Raw genomic sequence first — 21,506 nt, forward strand, 5'->3', positions numbered from 1 at the left:
CACAACTGGGTCAGTGCAGAGGAGGGCCCAGTTTCTGAGCCGTTCTGCTCTTCACACGGGGCTGGCAAAGACCCAATGGGCAAAATGGCCTATTTCTTTGCCAAAAGCGACCCCATCCTTCAAGAGGTTTCTCCGCAGGGTATTTCACGCCACCGGGTCTCACAGTCCAGTCCTGGCCCGTTGACCACAAGGCGCGGGAGACCATTCAGCCCATCTTTGACCCTTGCCCCCGCCTTTCCCTCCCTGTCAGCTTTTGCCCCCTCCACTTTAAATCGGCCCCAGCTGCAGATTCACCACCCCTCCCCATCTCTGTCCCGTCATTCGGAGGCGGTGCCCTCTCTGGACCCACGAGGTGGGTTCCCCGTCCACCCTCTCCGGTTCCTCGGAGCATGAGGGGCGACGGCCAGCCTGGTGTGTGGGGTCCGCTCCCTTGGTCGCTTCGCCCCATCCACCCCGCCGGCCGACTTACCAGCAGCCGCCGCCCGCTGCGGAACTGCGCTAGGAGCTGCCGGCCGCCACTCTTCTTTCTGGACCCTTGCTTTCGGTTCTTCCGACGTTTCCTGTTCCTCCGGCCCTCGCTCTCTCCTTTCCCCTTCTTGGGCGGGCGGGGCTGGCTGCCACCTCCCTGCCTCGACCCCTTCCCCCGCGGAGAGGCCGGGCTGGGCTGCAGCATCTGGGGGCTCTCGGGGGCGCCGGCCGTCCCCTCCCCGCCCGGGCGGGGGGCCGGAGAGCTGGCGGAGCCCTGGGCCGGCTGGGATGCTGCTGCGCTCAGGTCAGAGCCGGGGGCCGTCGCCCTCCCGGGGCCCCCTCCGTCCCGTCGCCGGGGGATCGGCCCGGAGCCCCCGTGCAGCCTGGAGCGGCGGGCATCCCGGCCAGGGCCGGAGACCGGGCTCCCGAGGCGCTGGCGCGGCAGGGCGCCGGCCGCCACCCTCTGCCTGATCCGGCCCCTCAGGTGATCCGCCGCCGTCTGGCTCGGCGCGGCCGGAGACCCCCTGGTGCGGGGGGGGCTGCGGGGGGGCTTGGCCTTCCGCTGGTCATCCGAGCCCTGGCTTGAGACCCGAGCCCCTTGCTTGCCACGCCATCTCTCACCCGGAGCCAACGTGGTGGGGCGCAGCGGAGGTTCCCCACCAGCCACCTGGGAACGGGTCACCCCTCGTCCGGTGGTGGCGGGCCTGATCGAGCCAGTCCGGTTGACCAGCCCCCGCGCGCGGTGGAGCCGAGCTGAGGGGCTCCCGGCCCGTGACCCCTGGCATTTCAGCTGACTTGTCCTCCTCGTCAGGCTCTCCACCTTTCTCAGAGGCATCTGGTCCACCGCGTCCAGCACCGCCTCCATCCTCACCGCGTAAGGGAATCGCTCGAAGACTTGCAGAGACTTCTTCAGCAGCACCATGGCGAACCGGGCGTCCAGGGCGAGCGTGCGGACCAGCTGCTTCGCCCCCTCCGCCCTCAGCTTCTCTTGCACCGCCTCGCCGTCCCGGGACACCCGCACCCACTTGCCCTGCGAGGGCCGGGTGCTCTGGAAGAGGAGCAGGACCTGGAGGTCCCTCCGCGCCAGCTCGCACCTCAGCGCCGCGTCGCTCAGGTCCAGCTGCTGCTGCATCAGGCGGTAGGACGCGTCCCAGGGTCCGGGCGCGGCGATCACCAGCAGGCGAGCCTTGCCGAAGTGCCGGGCCAGCGGGTCAGGAGGGAGCTCGGTCCCGACTCCGGAGCCTGCCCGGAGCAGGCTGAGCAGCAGGAGGCAAGGGCTGAGCGGGCGGCAGCGGGCGCCCATTCTGTCCGCTCCGCATGCAGAGCCCCGTCCCGCTCTCAGTCTGAGCGAGGGAACCCCGACCCGGCAGGCAGACTTGGGGGGGGTGGGGGGGAAGCCCCTCTCCCCGCCTCGCTACAGGCGCTTCCAAGGCTGGGCCACTCGCCTCTGTGCAAAATCCAGCTCATGGGCAGGGGCGCAGGGCAGAACAAAACGTCCGCGAATCCCAGTGAAGGGGACCCCCTCCCTCCGGCCGGGCAACAGCAGCCACGTGTGCGTCCGAGCAGAGCCCCTTGTCCCACAGGGAATCCCTCCCTCACAAGCTGTCAACTTGCCAATCACCCACGCCCTTCATTCTTTCCTCTTCAAGTAACAGTCCCTTCCCTCTCACTTCCTGTTTCTCAGGGTTGGAGAGTCTCTCTCTCTCTCTCTCACAACACACACTGCTCTCACAACACACACTGCTCTCACAGACACATATTCTCACTCTCACACTCATTCACTCTCACACTCATTCTCTCTCTCACACACACACTGCTCTCACACAGACACATATTCTCACTCTCACACTCATTCACTCTCACACTCATTCACTCTCACACTCATTCACTCTCACACTCATTCTCTCTCACACTCATTCTCTCTCTCACACAGACACTCATTCACTCTCACACTCATTCACTCACACTCATTCACTCTCACACTCATTCACTCTCACACTCATTCACTCTCACACTCATTCACTCTCACACTCATTCACTCTCACACTCATTCACTCTCACACTCATTCACTCTCACACTCATTCACTCTCACACTCATTCACTCTCACACTCATTCACTCTCACACTCATTCACTCTCACACTCATTCTCTCTCTCACACTCATTCTCTCTCTCACACTCATTCACTCTCACACTCATTCACTCTCACACTCATTCACTCTCACACTCATTCTCTCTCTCACACACACACTGCTCTCACACAGACACATATTCTCATTCTCACACTCATTCTCTCTCACACTCATTCTAACACATTATCTCAACACACTCATTCACTCTCACACTCATTTTCTCTCACACACACTGTTCTCACACAGACACATATTCTCACTCTCACATTCTCACACATTCTCTCAAACACGCTCATTCTCTCTCGCACTCATTCTCTCTCTCACACAGATTCTCAAACACACTCATTCTCACACATTCTCTCAACACACTCATTCTCTCTCACACTCATTCTCTCTCACACTCATTCTCTCTCACACACATTCTCAAACACACTCATTCTCTCACACTCATTCTCTCACATTCTCTCAACACATTCTCTCTCACACTCATTCTCACACATTCTCTCAACACACTCATTCACTCTCACACTCATTCTCTCTCTCACACACACTGCTCTCACACAGACACATTCTCTCTCACATTCTCACACATTCTCTCAACACACGCATTCACTCGCACTCATTCTCTCTCACACACACATTCTCACACATTCTCTCAACACACTCATTCTCTCTCACACTCATTCTCATTCTCTCACACATTCTCTCTGTCTCACATTCTCACATATTCTCTCAAACACACATTTTCATTCACACATACACACTTATTCTCACACACAATATATTCTCTCTTTCCCACACACAGACAGACATTCACTGCATCTCTACTTCAAGCATTTGCAAACAACACACAATCTGCTGGAGGAAGTCAGCAAGAATGAGCAGAGGGAGAAATCAGGTCAACGTTCCATCTTGAGGAACCCTCATCACCCCTTCGCGAGATGCGAGAACGGAATTAGGCTTTTCAGCCCATTGTATGCTTCCCCCATTCATATTATGGCTGATATATCCCACCCCCACACACCCACCCCCACCCCACCCCACCGTTACAAAAAGTTTATTCCCGTCTGCCATCAGATTTCTGAACAATGAACTACAGACACTAGGTCACTTTTTGCACTGATTCTTTCTCAATCGTGCATTTAAGGAAATGCAATGTTTGTGGCAGATGGAGTTTAATTTGGATAAGTGTGAGGTGATGCATTTTGGAAGGACAAGCCATAAGGCTGAGTACAGGGTTAATGGTTGGAGACCTAGCAGTCTGGAGGAACAGAGGGACTTTGGAGTCCAAATCCATACATCCCTCAAGGTCGCTGCATAGGTTGATATGGCCTGTGGTATGCTGGGCTTCATTCGTCTTCAGTTCTGGTCACCTCGTTCCCGCCTGAGTTCTATCGAGTTATTAATGCCTCTGTACCAGGCTAGAGAATCAAGGTCCCTGTCAGAATCTTTTACAGTGGGGCTTGCTAATACAATATTGAAGAACGGTAAGGATCCACTTATGCCCTCTTCCTATAGGCCAATTTCTCTACTGAATACCGATTATAAGATCCTAGCCAAAGCCCTAGCAAATAGATTGGCATTGCATTTACCAAAATTGATAAACAAGGATCAGACAGGCTTTGTGCAGGGAAGGCAGGCAGCAGCTAATATTGGCAGATTGCTGAGTGTTATGCATCTGGCACAATCTAGAAATTAGAAGACTATGGCCATCTCTTTGGATGCAGAAAAGGCCTTCGATAGACTGGAGTGGGAATTTTTATTCAAGGTGCTGGAGAAGGCAGGGCTGGGACCAATTCTTCAAAATTGGATTAGGGCGCTATACCACGCGCCCAAGGCAAAAGTTGTAACCAGTGGGCAGGTCTCTCCAGCCTTCCCAATTACCCGATCTAGTAGGCAAGGGTGCCCACTCTCACCGGCTCTCTTTGTGCTGGCTATGGAACCGTTGGCAGAAGCCATTCAGCAGGATCCAGACATCAAAGGTGATAGAGTGGGCCAGGAGGAACACAAAACTGACAATGTACTGATATATTTGACAGACCTTGCGACTCCTTTGCCTAGACCGCACGAGGTACTGGAGGACTATGGGGAACTTACTGGGTATAAGATCAATTGGGATAAGAGCAAGGTGATGCCACTCATTGAGGGTAATTATAGACAATTTAAATGAATTAGTAGTTTAAAGTGGCCACAGAAGGGGATCAAATACTTAGGAGTTAATATTGATAGTGACCTGAATAACTTATATAAGTTAAATTATGCCCCCTTGGTGGGAAAAGTTGAGGACAAAGAAGTGGTTGCCCCTGCCTATCACTCTGGTGGGCAGGGTCAACTGCATCAAAATGAATGTGTTGCCAAGACTCCAGTATCTTTTCCAAACATTGCCTGTGTCGTTGCCCCAGGGTTTCTTCAAACTGTTATCACATATGGTTAGGAGGTTTCTTTGGAATGGTAAGGTACCAAGGGTCTCTATGGAAAAATTAACATGGGACTATAGTCTAGGCGGATTGAGATTGCCGGACTGAGATTGCCGGACTTCAAAAAATATTATTGGGCGGCTCAGTCGAGATAGATCCTCTCCCTTTTTCAGGGAAGAGATGTACCATCCTGGGCACAAATTGATCTGCACCTGGTGGGCGAGAAGATAGCAGAGGATTTTATTTATAAATGAGATGTTAAATTATTGACAGGGAAGAAGTGCAGGCCCATATTAAAACAAGTGATTAGTATCTGGGCCAAAATCAACCAGTATTTAGATATTAAGATGGGGCTATCACCAAAAATGCCTTGGACTCTGAATAAATGAATACCACTGACAGTGGGTAACAAGATTCTCTGTAATGGAGTCAGATGTATAGAGGACTGTTACGAGCAAAGGCAATTAATGCCGTTTGAACAGCTTAAAAATAAACATGATTTACCAAATAAAACATTCCACTGCTATCTTCAAATAAGGTATTTTCTACAGGACATATCAGGTCCAGGTATGGTCCAACTTCGATGCAGTAGCATAGAGGCCCTGATTCGAAGGGGAATCGGCAAGAAATTTATTTCAGCAATGTATTTATTACCTGTTCCAGTCAGAGGGACCCAAACTGGGCCTTCATAGATAGGTCAAGAGAAAGATGGGAGTCAGACTTGGGTATTAGGTGCTGGTCTGACTTGTGTCAGGAAAGTATGACCACGGTCATTAATGCAAGGTAGAGGCTGGTCCAGTATAACTTTTTGCACCAGTTGTACATAACACCGCAGAAAATCCATAGATCAAAACCAGAACTGCCGGATCAATGCTTTAGGTGTGGTGTTGCAGCGAGGATGTTTGTACGTGCAGCCTGGTCATGTGCCAAGGTGAGGCCCTTTTGGGTGGATCTAGGCCAAGTCCTGGAAAAAATTATAGGTAAACGATTCCCCCAGGATCCAGAGGTGTTCCTGCTGGGGAATATAAGGCCTACAATGAAGCTGTCCAAATTTCAAATCCAATTTGTGTCAATCGCATTGGCAGTGGCCAGAAAGTACATTACGGTGACTTGGAAGTCCGACTCTATTCTTAGTACTGAGCGATGGAACAAGGAAATGCAAAGTTGTTTTTCCCTGAAGGAAATAACTTACAATCTGAGAAACAAGTACAGGACCTTTCGGAAGATTTGGGAGCCATACATGCACTACATAGGTGCATAGAGGTGATTGTTCTACCGTCCATTGCTGCAGCTCTCTGGTTTTGTCACAACCATCCGCTGCAGAGCTGGAGAGCAAGAGATAAGAGGAACTGATGGTTATTTCTAAGGCATTAAATCTGACTGAAGTTAAGCGTTGGATGAGGAAATTACAAAAACAGAGGACTATAGTGAAATATTATAGAGGTGAGGAAAAATTTGTTGAGAAAGACTTCGAAAATTTTCCGGAGGATAGATCTGTTGAATTGCAATTGGAGTTGGAGAAATTGAGGGTGGAAGAAGAAAGATAAAAATGGAGGGTGGAAGAGGAAAGAGAGAAACAGAATTTTGAGTTGGAGAGACAACAATATGAGGCTGACCAAATTGAAAAACAAAGAGAAGAAGCTGTTAAATGGAGGGAGAATGATGAAAGGCAAAGAAAATATGACTTGGAAAAGACTGAAAGGGACAGACGGTTTCAATTAGAGAAGATAAACATTGAGATGGATGGAAGTAAGAGAATTGAGGCTGTAACTCCTGGGGAGGGTTTTTGCCCAGTAGAGGCGTAAATCTAATTCCTCCTTTTGATGAGGGAGATAGATACATATTTTCAGCTTTTTTGAAAAGGTTGCTGAGAGCTCAAGATGGCCAAAAGAAAAATGGCCTCTTATGCTCCAAAGTGTATTGAAGGGAAAAACACAAATTGCATATTCTAGTTTGACTGTAGAGAAGTGGCAAATTATGATACTGTTAAACAAGCTGTATTGAAAGCTTATGACTTGGTTCCAGAAGCATATGGACAAAAAGTTAGGAGTTTGGTGAAAACATAGAATCAATCTTGTATGGATTTTGCGGTGAAGAAATCTGTATCTTTTGGCCGTTGTTGCGACTCAAAAAGGAATAAATAATGATTTTGACAGATTGAGAGAATTGATGTTAATTGAGGAAATTAAAAGGTGTGTTCCAAATGAGATTAAATTATATCTGGATGAGAGAGGCATGGGGACGTGGCGGCAAACGGCTAGATTAGCGGACGAATTTGCCCTAATTCACAAAAATACATTTCAGATTAATAAGCCTGTTCAGAGAGTTAATGTGGAACAGATTAATAAGCCTGTTCAGAAGGTGAATGTGGAGCAGATTAATAAGTCTGTTCAGAGAGTTAATGTGGAACAGATTAATAAGCCTGAAATTAAGTCTGGAGAGAATGTTAGGAAAGGACAGAACTTCTGGTTTTGTATGTCATTTTTGTAAGAAATCTGGTCACATTATTGTGAATTGTCTAGTGTTGAAAAAGAGATGAGAAGCATGTATTCAGACAGTTAAATTTAAAGAGAGCAGATGTTCCAAACCTGGTAAGGATGTCATGGATGTTTTCAAACCTTTTGCATCAGAGGGCTTGGTTTCAGAAAAGGAAGGAGAACCACAGGTTCTGGTTAAAATTCTTCGGGATACAGGTGCTGCTCAGTCATTGTTGTTTGAAAGTGTTTTAACTTTGGATCAAAGGACTGACTCAAGGGAGACCACTTTGATTAAAGGTGTTGGAGGTGAGATAGAGTCAATATCTCTTCACAACATAGAGCTGAATTCAGAATTACTCCTGTTGTAGTAGGAGTAATTTCAAAGTTACCCATGCAGGGCATCTCATTTTTATTTGGCAGAGGATAAAGTTGGGTCAGTTTTGAGATTAACAAATCAGCCTGGTAAGGATGAGATTAAAGAGGATTGTGAGATGTATCCTGCATGTGCTGTTACAAGGTTTATGACTAAGAAAATGTTGAGAACTGAAGAAGATCCAGTGGATAGAGACTTGCTCAGTGGTTCTAAAATAGGTTTGAAAGAGCAGGGTCATTGTGAGAGTGAGGATTTCTCTTTGTCAAGGAAAGAGTTAACTCAACAACAGAAAACCAGATACAGATCATGTTGACTTAAGGGACAAAGCAGTAAGTGAACAGGAGATTAAAGAAATGGCTTGTGGATATTACTTGAGGGGTGATTTGTTGATGAAGAAATGGAGACCTCTTGATATTCCTGCTAATGGTGATTCATCAGGTGGTTGTTCCTAAGAAATTACCGAAAGGACATTTTAAATCTAGTCCACAGTACACCTTTGGGTGGTGATCCTGTTGTAAATAAAACCATGAATAAGATTTTGAGACAATTTTTCTGGCCTGATTTGAGGAAGGCGTTTGTAAGTTGGTGCCGGACATGTCACTGTTGTCAGGTTGTGGGGAAACCTAACCAAGGTCCTCTAGTATCTCCATTCAAACCTATTCCTGTTGTTGGGGAACCTTTCATTAGGGTTATTGTGGATTGTGTAGGTCCCCTGCCTACAAGTAAGTCTGGGAATCAGTACTTGTTAACAATTATGTGTAGTGTCGAGATTTCCATAGGCTATACCATAAAGGATTAAAGCCAAAATGTTGGAAAGGCTCTGGAAAGATTTTTCACAGTTTTTGGATTATCTAAAGAGATCCAGAGTGATCAAGGATCTAATTTTATGTCTGGGTTGTTTCAACAGTTAATTTAGGAGTTGGGCATAAAACAGATCACTTCATCTGCGAACCATCCTGAAACTTGGAGCTTTGGAAAGATTTAATTCTACTCTTAAAAATATGATGAGGATTTATTGTCTGGAAAATGGAAAAGATTGGAACGAAGGGATTCATTTATTGTTATTTGCAGCAAGGGAGGGTAAAATGAAGCGTTTATTTGACAGGAAAGCTCAAGTGAGGAATTTTAAGACAGGAAGTAAAGTTTTGATTTTGTTTCCAACACATGACAATCCTTTGAAAGCTAGATTTTCTGGACCGAACGTAGTTAAATCAAAACTGAATGATGTTGTTAACACTCCAGATCGAAGGAATAAAATTCTGGTTTGTCACATAAATATGTTGAAACCTTATTATGAGGATAAAGGTAGTGAAGGAAAATCTGTATCTGAGGTGTTAGTTGTTGACAGAATTGAGTAAGTTATGGATCATAAGATTAAGGAAACAGAATCTTGTGAGGGTAACCTTAAAGAAACCATGGTTTCTGTGCGCCTGTCTAATTCAGCAATTCTGGAAGAAAAGTTAGGCCATCTTAAGATACAAGAGCAGATGCAGTTGAAAAAATTACTTTTGAAATACACAAATTTGTTCCCTGATGTTCCAAAAAGGACATTAGTGATTTATCACGATGTGGGCGTAGGAGAAGCAAGTCCCATAAAACAACAGCCATATAGAATAAACACTCAGAAAAGTAAAATCATGGATCAGGAAGTGGAATATATGTTGAGAGATGATATTATTAGACCTTCAAACTCAGATTGGAGTTCTCCTTGTATTCTGGTACCTAAACCAGATGGAACTGTTAGGTTCTGTACAGATTACAGGAAGGTTAATTCAGTAACTAAAACAGATGCTTATCGTATTCCGAGAACAGACGTTGTGTCTCAGATTTTATGAAATCTTGGTCTGCTGTGTTGTACCTCCTGCTCTTGGTAGCAATAGGTTTGCAGTCCAAGGAGAGATTTGGGAAGAGCTCGATATTCAGTGTGGAGAGGTTGCATGTGGGTTCTGATTTTAGGGGCCCTCCGTTCTGAACCATTACAGGGAGAGGGGACCAGAATACTCCAAGGCCACACTTTTAAGGTTACACAGGAAGTCCAGACCCAACAACACCGGAGCACACAGTTCATCAAGAATGTACAAGTGAAATTTACAGAATTCACCCCCCTTCAAATGACAGATGTACTATACAATGTTGTTGAATACTCGTAGAATACAAATGAGATGCAAGGAATATGCAATAATTGGAAGGATACATCTTGCACAGTCCATGAGTCTATGAAGCTTTCAGTAGACCCTGTGTTGATCAGGCATTTAGTGGAATGTCCGTTTACCTTCACAGTCACTATGGAGTTGCTGAGCTGGTGAGGTCTGTCCTGGTCTAGAATCATTGAGGCTAGATCCCCAGAGACTCCATGCTCCTCGCTCAAGTGGCCCCCACCATCCTAGGTTGCCCTGCATGAGTAAGTTGATGGCTGCCCTTCTTCCTCCTCCGACGATGATGGCACTGAGTTTGAATTTGGGTCGTGGCAAGATGGCTGCCAAGCCTTTTCGTGCCGATTCCTCACTGCCACTGTCACCCTCCATTGGCGTGTAGCACAGCAAGTGGGTTCGGGTGAATTCTGGGCAGACGGCTTGGGGCTAGAATCGGATCCAGAAGCGGTGCAGGCTGCAGACTTCCCCTCGCGTGCCAAACCATCGTCCAATTCCCTTTTTTGCCACAGCTGGAACACACTGAGTCTTTAGCCAGCTAACGAGATCGGGGATGGTGGCTTGCCGCAGAAAACACCCTCCCTGGCATGGGAAGCAGCAGCCATTAGGGCTAGGGTAGCAGGAGTAGCTGGTCCTTGGAAGGGATCACCTTAGTGAGTGAGCTCGCTGACTTCGAGGTCGTCATTCTGGAGCTTGGCCTGTTCCAGTGATTTGGTCAGTTCAACGTGGCTATCCAGGCCCTTCTTACCCGACTCGAGCAATTGCTGTCTCGTGTACCTCGAGCGGACCCCCGCGACTAGAGTGTCGCGATTTGTTCCTCCTCACGGACGCGGCCCGTAGCTGCTTCATACCTGCACTTCTTGGCAAGCGTCCACAAATCCAGCAGGTAGTCATCGATGGTCACTCCTGGCCACTGGCAACATAGAGCGAGTCAGTGCCTCGCGAGGACCTTGTTTCGCGACTTCAGGAACCGAACCTTCAACGCCTCAATGTCATATGTAGTGCAGTCCTTGATGACTGCATACCCTTTCGTTCCTACCCTTGAAACGAGTGCAGACTTCCTGAGTTCATCAGTGTGGAGGACATCTCTGGTTGCATTCAGGTAGGCCTGGAAGGAGTCAAGCCAGTATGTGATCCTTAGCCACAGTGGGGGACGGGGGGGGGGGGGGGGGTCTATTAGCAGCAGATCTGGCTTGAGCAGCACTTCCAACGTTTAGGGAATAAGCGAATAAAATTGTAGTGCAAATAAAAGCTCTCACGACTGGAGGGTCTCACAGTCGTCTTCGGAAGGGTTCTGGGTTTAGGCAGGAAACCAGATGGGGGTGGAGCCGGAAGTTGGAGCCAGCCATCAGTACAACGCCCTGCCTGTGAATCCCAGCTCAATGCCCACCTCAAGGATTCAGCAACAACACAGCACTGATTTGAGTTGATTCTAATGAGAACATTTTGTTTTGTAAGTTCAGTTCAGTTACATTTTTTTAAATGAGTTAAGTTAGGAAGTCCTGCCTCAAAGTCAGATGCACTGTGAACTTGCAGGGCAGGGTAACCTGGAGAAACGGCAAAACGTGAGGGGAAAAGGGAATGAAAAGGAGACTGGAAAAGATTTGGTATAGCATTCAAACAAGCCTCTGATTGGTTCACCAGACGCACTGGTTACACAGATGGTCTTGGTACAGTACTTCAAGGGAATTACATAAATAAGTGTTTACAAAGTCCTGGTGAGGTCGTTAAGAATAGCACGACTGAATGAACTGCTAACACAAACCTTCCGAGACTCTGCTATTCATTAAACAATATTTTATATATGTATTGCATATGTATCGTTTGTCTGTATGTGTGTTTGTCTGGCTGTGTGTCTAAGGGTTTTTGTACCAAGGAATGGAGATCACTGTATAGTCAGGTTGTACTTGTACAACTGGCTGATAATAAACTTGAACGACACTATATATCCATGGTGCTGAGGTGAAGACTTCAAGTTCTTGGGAGTAAACATCACTGACAATCTATGCTGGTCAAACCACCAACTTTTCCACAAGCCCTCAAAATCCCAGTCACTACAGGAGAACCACAGGAAGCATCCTGTCTGGATGCAGCACAGCTTGGGATGGGAATTGCTCCGCCCAAGACCGCAAGACACTGCAGAGAGTTGTGAATGCAGTTCAGGCCAACACACACACATCAACCTCACTTGTTTTTTTCCTCATCTTCTCACTTGCCAGCAAGGTGCAACGGCAGCTGGCCTTCCTTAGAAGGCTGAGGCGGGCAAGGCTACCAGCCACCACACTGTCAACTTTCCGCAGGAGCTCTACTGAGAGGATCTTGCCTGGCTAAAGCATTGGATGGAAGGACAATCCACAGGATCATAAAAGTGGTAAGAGAGGATTACTGAGGCCTGTCCCCCGCCCCCCCCCCCAACCCCAACCAACAATCAATGTGATTATTGTTTAAAGAGGGTCCACATAATTAGGGAGGACCGCTACCACCCCGTGCGCAGCATCTTCCACCTATTCCCATCAGGAAAAAGATAGAGGAGTATGAAAAGTAAAACATGAAAGCCCACAGATGCCGTGATTGAAGTAAAAACACAATGCTGGAAACTCAGCAGGTCAGACAGTGTCCTTTATATAGCAAAGATAAAGATACAGAACCGATGGTTTGGGCTTGAGACCTTTAAGGTATGGAAAAATGTCAGCAGGTGTCTGAACAAAAAGGGAGGGGGGGAAGGCATGGGTGAAGAGCACGGTCACAAAGGCAGGAGGTAGCAGGTGGAGAAGGGAGGGAGGGCACAGAAGCAAGCAGGGGAGGGGGATGGCTCTGTGAATAGAGAGGGAAGAAGATGGAAAGCTGAAGGAAGGAAGGCAAGGGGAAGAGGAGGGAGGGGGAAAGGAGTGCAGATTAGCAGAAAACGGAGAAGTTAACATTAAGGCTATCGGGCTGGAGAGTGGCCAGGTGGAAAATCAGGTGTTTTCCTCCATTTTACGGGTGGTCTTGGTGGGATAGCACAAGGCCATGGACAGACATGTGAATAAGGGAGTGGGACACAGAATTGAAATGGTTGACCACTTGGTGGAATGGCTTCTTCGCACAGGCAGTAAGACCGTTGAACTACTAAAACAACTCCCCGTGACTCTACTATTTATTAATGTTATTTATTTTTAGTATAGGTTCTGTGTATATGTGCAGTCTGTCTGTGTGTGCACACTGTTTTACACCTGAACCAGACAATGATGTTTCATCAGGTTGTACTAGTACAATTGGATGATAAATGAACTTGAACCTCCCATCCATTTACTCCATTTATACCTCCCACTGTGTCTGGAAATCTGCCAATCTACGAGAAGCCATCTCACTCTGGCCGCACGGTCTTCTTTACTCTGGCAGTAGATACAAGCTCGGAAACGCGAACCTGCAGAATGAAGGACAGATTCATTCCTGCTGTTATGAAACTCTTAAGTGGATCTCTCACTGATAAATAATGCCCTTGAACTGTTCAACTGTGTTCTCCCCTCTACCATGCTTTCTTTGATAAATAATGCCCTTGAACTGTTCAACTGTGCTCTCCCCTCTACCATGCTTTCTTTGACATACAACTACACTACACTCTGCTCTTTTTAATTATTGCACTACCCTGCTGTACTTAACTAGGGATTGTCTGACCTGGCTAGCACGCAAAACAAAGCTTTAATCTGCATCTCTAAACACAAGGCAACAACCCAGTAATATGTCCAATGTACCTTATTTAAACCCAAACATTAATCTGTTGCTTCAAGTTCAAGTTTATTGTCATCTGATCGTACAAGTACAACCTGATAAAACAGCCTTCTCCGGTCCTCGGGGCAAAACACGCAGACACACAACCAGACATAGAAACAATACACGTGCAGGGCAAGTATTCTGAAATACAAATAAATAAATATAGTTTTGTGAATATGAGAGTTTCAGTTGGTTAATATGAGCAGTTCCTTTGGTCATTCAGCATTCTCACTGCCCGTGGAAAGAAGCTGTTCCTCAGCCTGGTGGAGCTGGCTCTGATCCTTCTGGATCGCTTTCCAAACAGGAGCAGCTGATAGATGCTGCATGCAGGGGTGGAAGGAATCCTCAGTAATTTTGCGTGCCCTCTTCAGATGACGACTCGCTAGATCACATCAGTGAGGGGTGGGAGACTCCAGAGATCCTCTCATGGTCCTGTGGATTGACCTCTGATCCACTTCTCTGCAGTAACCATAACACACTGTGATGTAGCCAGCCAGGATGCTCTCGATAGAGCTTCTATAGGTTGACGTGATGGTGGCCGGTAGTCTTGCCCGCTTCTGTCTTCTCAGGAGGTGCAGTCACTGTTGCATCTTCCTGACAAGTGAGGAGATGTGGAATGTCCAGGTTAGGTCACTAGTTAAGTGAACTCCGAGGAACTTGGTGCTCTCAACTGATAACTAGGTTCCGATACTTACTTACCACAAGGAGACCTTTTGACCCATTATGTTTACACCAGCTCTCAAGCCAATCCCAACAACCGTATTTCCCTCCATTTATTTCCCTGTAATCTCTCTCACATTTCCATCACCTCCTAAACTCTACCCCTCATCAACACACTGTGGTTGGTTTACTGCAGCCAATTTTAACCAATTCCCCTTTGGGATATGGGAGGGAATCCACGCAGTCAGAAAGGGAATGTGCAAACTCCACACTGTGGACCCAGCGCACCAAACAACTTGTATTTGAAGGCCTAAATAACACTGCATAATAGGTGTAGGGAAACCAGGAGGAATCAGTACAATGCACCAAAGTCACGCATCTACGGAAAGCTGAAGATGGGGTCAGGCCTGAAATGTCGACTGCCTGTTGCTTCCCATTGATGATGTGTACCCTGCTGAGTTCATCCAGCACTCTGTAATCTTTGTCAGATACACTGATCCCTGGGGGTCCCAGATTTTTGTCAGATACACTGATCCCTGGGGTCCCAGATCTTTGTCAGATACACTGATCCCTGGGGTCCCAGATCTTTGTCAGATACACTGATCCCTGGGGTCCCAGATCTTTGTCAGATACACTGATCCCTGGGGTCCCAGATCTTTGTCAGATACACTGATCCTTGGGGTCCCAGATCTTTGTCAGATACACTGATCACTGGGGTCCCAGATCTTTGTCAGATACACTGATCCTTGGGGTCCCAGATCTTTGTCAGATACACTGATCCCTGGGGTCCCAGATCTTTGTCAGATACACTGATCCCTGGGGTCCCAGATCTTTGTCAGATACACTGATCCCTGGGGTCCCAGATCTTTGTCAGATACACTGATCCCTGGGGTCCCAGATCTTTGTCAGATACACTGATCCCTGGGGTCCCAGATCTTTGTCAGATACACTGATCCCTGGGGTCCCAGATCTTTGTCAGATACACTGATCCTTGGGGTCCCAGATCTTTGTCGGAAACACTGATCCCTTGGGTTCCAGATCTTTGTCAGATACACTGATCCCTGGGGTCCCAGATCTTTGTCAGATACACTGATCCCTGGGTCCCAGATCTTTGTCAGATACACTGATCCCTGGGTCCCAGATCTTTGTCAGATACACTGATCCCTGGGGTCCCAGATCTTTGTCAGATACACTGATCCCTGGGGTCCCAGATCTTTGTCAGATACACTGATCCCTGGGGTCCCAGATCTTTGTCAGATACACTGATCCCTGGGGTCCCAGATCTTTGTCAGATACACTGATCCCTGGGGTCCCAGATCTTTGTCAGATACACTGATCCCTGGGTCCCAGATCTTTGTCAGATACACTGATCCCTGGGGTCCCAGATCTTTGTCAGATACACTGATCCCTTGGGTTCCAGATCTTTGTCAGATACACTGATCCCTTGGGTCCCAGATCTTTGTCAGATACACTGATCCCTGGGGTCCCAGATCTTTGTCAGATACACTGATCCCTGGGTCCCAGATCTTTGTCAGATACACTGATCCCTGGGTCCCAGATCTTTGTCAGATACACTGATCCCTGGGGTCCCAGATCTTTGTCAGAAACACTGATCCCTGGGTCCCAGATCTTTGTCAGATACACTGATCCCTGGGTCCAAGATCTTTGTCAGATACACTGATCCCTGGGGTCCCAGATCTTTGTCAGATACACTGATCCCTGGGGTCCCAGATCTTTGTCAGATACACTGATCCCTGGGGTCCCAGATCTTTGTCAGATACACTGATCCCTGGGGTCCCAGATCTTTGTCAGATACACTGATCCCTGGGGTCCCAGATCTTTGTCAGATACACTGATCCCTGGGTCCCAGATCTTTGTCAGATACACTGATCCCTGGGTCCCAGATCTTTGTCAGATACACTGATCCCTGGGGTCCCAGATCTTTGTCAGATACACTGATCCCTGGGTCCCAGATCTTTGTCAGATACACTGATCCCTGGGTCCCAGATCTTTGTCAGATACACTGATCCCTGGGGTCCCAGATCTTTGTCAGATACACTGATCCCTGGGGTCCCAGATCTTTGTCAGATACACTGATCCCTGGGGTCCCAGATCTTTGTCAGATACACTGATCCCTGGGGTCCCAGATCTTTGTCAGATACACTGATCCCTGGGGTCCCAGATCTTTGTCAGATACACTGATCCCTGGGTCCCAGATCTTTGTCAGATACACTGATCCCTGGGGTCCCAGATCTTTGTCAGATACACTGATCCCTTGGGTTCCAGATCTTTGTCAGATACACTGATCCCTGGGGTCCCAGATCTTTGTCAGATACACTGATCCCTGGGTCCCAGATCTTTGTCAGATACACTGATCCCTGGGTCCCAGATCTTTGTCAGATACACTGATCCCTGGGGTCCCAGATCTTTGTCAGATACACTGATCCCTGGGGTCCCAGATCTTTGTCAGATACACTGATCCCTGGGGTCCCAGATCTTTGTCAGATACACTGATCCCTGGGGTCCCAGATCTTTGTCAGATACACTGATCCCTGGGGTCCCAGATCTTTGTCAGATACACTGATCCCTGGGTCCCAGATCTTTGTCAGATACACTGATCCCTGGGGTCCCAGATCTTTGTCAGATACACTGATCCCTGGGGTCCCAGATCTTTGTCAGATACACTGATCCTTGGGGTCCCAGATCTTTGTCAGATACACTGATCCCTGGGGTTCCAGATCTGTCAGATACTCTGATCCCTGGGGTCCCAGGTTTTGGACTCAACATTAGAGAGGTGGTGTCTCAAGAAAGCAGCCTCTATTTTTAACTCCAGTTGGAAACAGGCTGCTGTCACAGTAAAAAAAAAACATTTCACTTCAGCAGCTTGCTGGGGTGGGTTATGAATACCAGATGATTCTGGATGAATTCACAGGGCATCCATCCAGTCCCAACATTCAGATAATGACTCTGAGTCACGAGCTTTCACAGCATCGGCGTCTGTTTGGTAATAGGCCTTGTGTGCTCCTTTCAAGGAATGGATAAATTTCGAGACCTCAGAAGACATTTTCATGGTGCCCAACACATCCAGAGCACTGAAGTCCCCTTTGTCGCGATTGTAATGGAAGCAACATGGCAACTGAGAAGTAAATACTAGACTGGACTCTGGTGAGGAGCTCCGTTCACATGCAATTAATTCTAAACTGGATCTTTTACATCCAGCTGAGAGAGCAAACCAGGACATGGCTTAGAATCTCATCTGATGCATGGCAGATGGAGTTTAATCCGGATAAGTGTGAGGTGATGGATTTTAGTAGGACAAACCAGAAGGCCGAGGACAGGGTGAATGGTCAGTTACGTAGGAGTGTGGATAGAGCTTGGGGTCCAAATCCATACATCTCTCAAGGTTTCCATGCAGATTGTTAGGACACTTAAGAAGGCCTATAGGATGTCGGGCTTCATTAATAGGGGGATTGAGTTCAAGAATTGAGAGGTCATGTTACAAATCTACAACTCTCTAGTGAGACCACACTTGGGAATATTATGTTCAGTCCTGGTCACCTATTTATAGGAAGGATGTGGAAGCTATGGGGAGGGGAACCAGAGTGATAGAGCAGATTAGGGAACCAGGTAGGTCAGGTGGCAGAAGTCTGTGTCAGTGAGCATTTTGGATCCAGTGACCATAATGTCATTAGGTTCAAGTTACTTGTGGATAAGGATAGATCTGGTCCTCGAGTTGAAGTTCTATATTAGAGAAAGGCCAATTTTGTAGAAATTAGAAAGGATCTTGGAGGATTCGATTGGAATAAGCTGTTTTCTGGCAAGGATGTGTCTAACAAGTGGAAGGCATTCAAGGGCGAGATTTTGAGGGTGCAAAGTTTGCACATTCCTAGCAGGATTAAAGGGAAAATTAACAGGCATAGGGAACCTTGGTTTTCAAGGGATATTGGGGATAGGATTAAGAAGAGAGAGTTGTGTAACCTGTTATAGGCAACAGGAGGAAATGAGGTAGTCGCAGTGTATCGAAAATGTAAGGGAATACTAAAGAATGAAATCAGGAAGGGAAAAGAAGGAACGAGGGGGCTTTGGCAGATAATGTGAAGGTAAATCCAAAGGGTTTCTACAAGTACATTAAGAGTAAGAGGATAATGAGGGACAAAATTAGTCCCTTGTGGGACTAATCAGAGTGGTTAAATATGTGTGGAGCCTCAAGAAATGGGGAAGATCTTAAACAGATTTTTTGCATCAGTATTTACTCAGGAAAGTGGCATCATGCATACAGATGGAAGGGAAACAAATAGAAGGGTCATGAAACGTATGGAGATTAAGGAGGAGGAGGTGATTGCTGCCTGACAGTGAATAAAGGTAGACAAATCCCCTGGGCCAGATCTGATATTCCCTCAGACCTTGAGGGAGACAAGTGTTGAAATTGCAGGGGCCTTGACGGATATATTCAAAATGTCTTTAGCCACAGGAGAGGTGCCAGAGGATTGGAGAGTAGTTTGTGTTGTCCTGCTGTTTAAGAAAAGCTCCTAGAGTAAACTAGGTAACTATAGGCCACTGAGCCTGATGTCAGTAGTAGGTAAATTATTGGAATAATATATAGGTATTTGGACAGCCAAGGGCTGATTAAAGACAGTCAGCATGGCTTTGTGCGTGGTAGGTCGTGTTTAACAAATCTTATAGAGTTTTTCGAGGAAGTTACCAAGAAGGTAGATGAAGGAAAGGCTGTAGATGTTATCTGCGTGGACTTCAGTAAAGCCTTAGACAAGGTCCAACATGGGAGGTTAGTTCAGAAGGTTAAGACACTAGGTATACATAGAGGGGTTGGTAAACTGGATTCGAAATTGGCTGCGTGGGAGAGGACAGAGTGGAAGTGGATGCTTGCTTCTCAGACTGGGGGGCCTGTGACTCGTGGTGTGTCTCAGGGATCGGTGCTGTGGCAATTGTTGTTTGTTGTCTATATCAATGATCTGGAAGATAACGTGGTAAATTGGATCAGCAAATTTGCTGATGACACAAAGGTAGGAGGCGTCGTGGACAGTGAGGAAGATTTTCAAAGCTGACAGAGGGATCTGAACCAACTGAGAGACTGGGCCAGTAAATGGATGATGGAGTTTAATGCAGACAAGTGTGAGGAGTTGCATTTTGGAAGAGCAAATCAAGGAAGGACATTCACTGTAAATGGTCGGGCACTGATTGAGGAGTGTGGAGGAGGAAAGGGACCTGGGGATACAGGTACATTGTTCCCTGAAAGGGGTGTCACATGTGGACAGGGTTGTAAAGGAAGCTTTTGGCATCAGGCCTTTATAAATCGAAGTATTGAGTCTAGGAGTTGGGATGTTATGTTAATGTTGTATAAGACATTGGTGAGGCCAAATTTGAAAGATTGTGTGCAGTTCTGGTTGCCTAGCAACAGGAAGGCTATCAATTAGATTGGAAGAGTGCAGAGATTTACTAGGATGTTGCCTTGTCTTCAGGAGTTACAGGAAAAGATTAAACAGGTTAGGACTTGGAACTAATAAGGCGAGATTTGATAGATTTTACCAAATTATGTGGGATATAGAGAGAGTAAATGTGAATTGGCTCTTTCCACTTAGATGAGGAGAGATAAATACGAAAGGACATGACTTGAGGGTGAAATGGGTACAGTTTAGGGGGAACTCCTCTCAGAAAGTGGTGGGAGTGTGGAATGAGCTCCCATCTGATGTTGGTGCGGGCTTGATCTCGAGTTTTAAGAATAAATTGGATAGATACATGGATGGGAGAGGTCTGGAGGGTTATGGAATAGGAGCAGGTTATTTGGACTAGCTGAACAATGGTTGGCACAAACTAGAAGGGCTGAATGGCCTGTTTTCTGTGCTGTAGCGATCTATAGTTCTATGGAGAGGGTGCTAGTGAGATTTACCAGGATAGTGTCTGGATTGAAAAATAATTCTTATGAGACAAGAGGCGTTTTTATAGCGGGGAAAAAAAGCGAATGTGAAGACAATGCCGCTGAAATGGCTGTGAGGTGGCAGGCTAATACCTTACGCTGATGTCACAGCCTATGACCCAGAAGTGGGATTTTTAAAATACCGTATGCCGTAATATAGCTAATTATATTGCGCAGGAGATCTGCTGGAGTCCTAAGACTTCTTGAACAGATCCCCACCAGAGCTCTTGGTCACCATTTTGGGTATAGGCCAGTTTCCCTTCTCGGTGCGTATGAATGACATCATGATGGCAGGTGGAGCTACTGCACTACTTGCCCCGCCTACCTTAACTCCAGAAGACAACTCCAGTCGCAGTTGAGTTGAAAGTAATACTGGATCCACCTTGTGGGCCTTCTCCATAAAAAGGTAACTTTTTTTTATTTTTGTTGAGGCCCCTTCAAGGCGGTGTTACACCATAAAAACGCCCAAGGTTAGCAGAGCTGGGATTCTTCTCTTTGGAGTGAAGAAGGATGTGAGGAGACTTGATAGAGGTCTACAAGATAATGATAGGCATAGATAGAGTGGACAGGCAGCACCTGTTTTCCAGGGCAGGAATAGCAAACACCAGAGGATGTATGCACAAAGTGAAGGGAGGAAAGTTTAGGGAAGATGCCAGGGTAAGTTTTTTTTACACAGAGTTATGGGTGCCTGGAATGTCTTGCCAGGGTTGGTGGTAGAGTCTGAAACATTAGACTCTTAGACAGGCACATAGATGGAAGGAAAATAGAGGGTTAGGAGGTAGGGAGGGTTTAGTACTTTTTTAAAGTGTGACAAAGTATATAGATATGTTTTTGGGAGATAAATTGGGAAAGGTTTGTTAGAGTAGGTCGCATACAAACACTTTAAAACAGATCTTATTTAAAATACTGGAGCTCTGCTAATGCTAGACATATCAGGGCCTCAGAGAATTTTGCAAGAGCTTTGAAATGTGCTCAAGAGACTTCACTAATGGATTGTTGTTTACAAAAGGCAACAGATGAAAGATCTTGCTGGAGCTGCAGATTGTCTAGAAGAGAACTTGTTGTTCTAGGAGGGTCATGTGGTTTTGCAAGCAGAGAGTCAAACAGGCTTTCTCTCAGAGAGAGAGAGAGAGAGAGAGAGAGA

General features: G+C 46.9%; 1 protein-coding gene across 5 annotated transcripts in view; it reads right to left on the bottom strand.

The window, feature by feature from the left end:
- LOC138735593 (uncharacterized protein C5orf34 homolog) overlaps nt 1-21,506 on the bottom strand; it is a 145,185-nt gene that overhangs the window by 38,162 nt on the left and 85,517 nt on the right. The window contains exon 1 of one of the 5 annotated variants that reach the window (XM_069883660.1): nt 470-2,069. The exons of the other annotated variants lie outside the window; for them this stretch is intronic. Within the exon in view, the coding sequence (XP_069739761.1) occupies nt 470-1,771 (1,302 nt within the window). The 5' untranslated portion in view covers nt 1,772-2,069. Of the gene's footprint in view, nt 1-469; nt 2,070-21,506 lie in introns of those variants that run through there. 5 annotated transcript variants of the gene reach the window in all.

The sequence above is a fragment of the Narcine bancroftii genome, chromosome 1, assembly GCF_036971445.1.
Source record: "Narcine bancroftii isolate sNarBan1 chromosome 1, sNarBan1.hap1, whole genome shotgun sequence".
In the NCBI taxonomy this organism is placed as follows: domain Eukaryota; kingdom Metazoa; phylum Chordata; class Chondrichthyes; order Torpediniformes; family Narcinidae; genus Narcine; species Narcine bancroftii.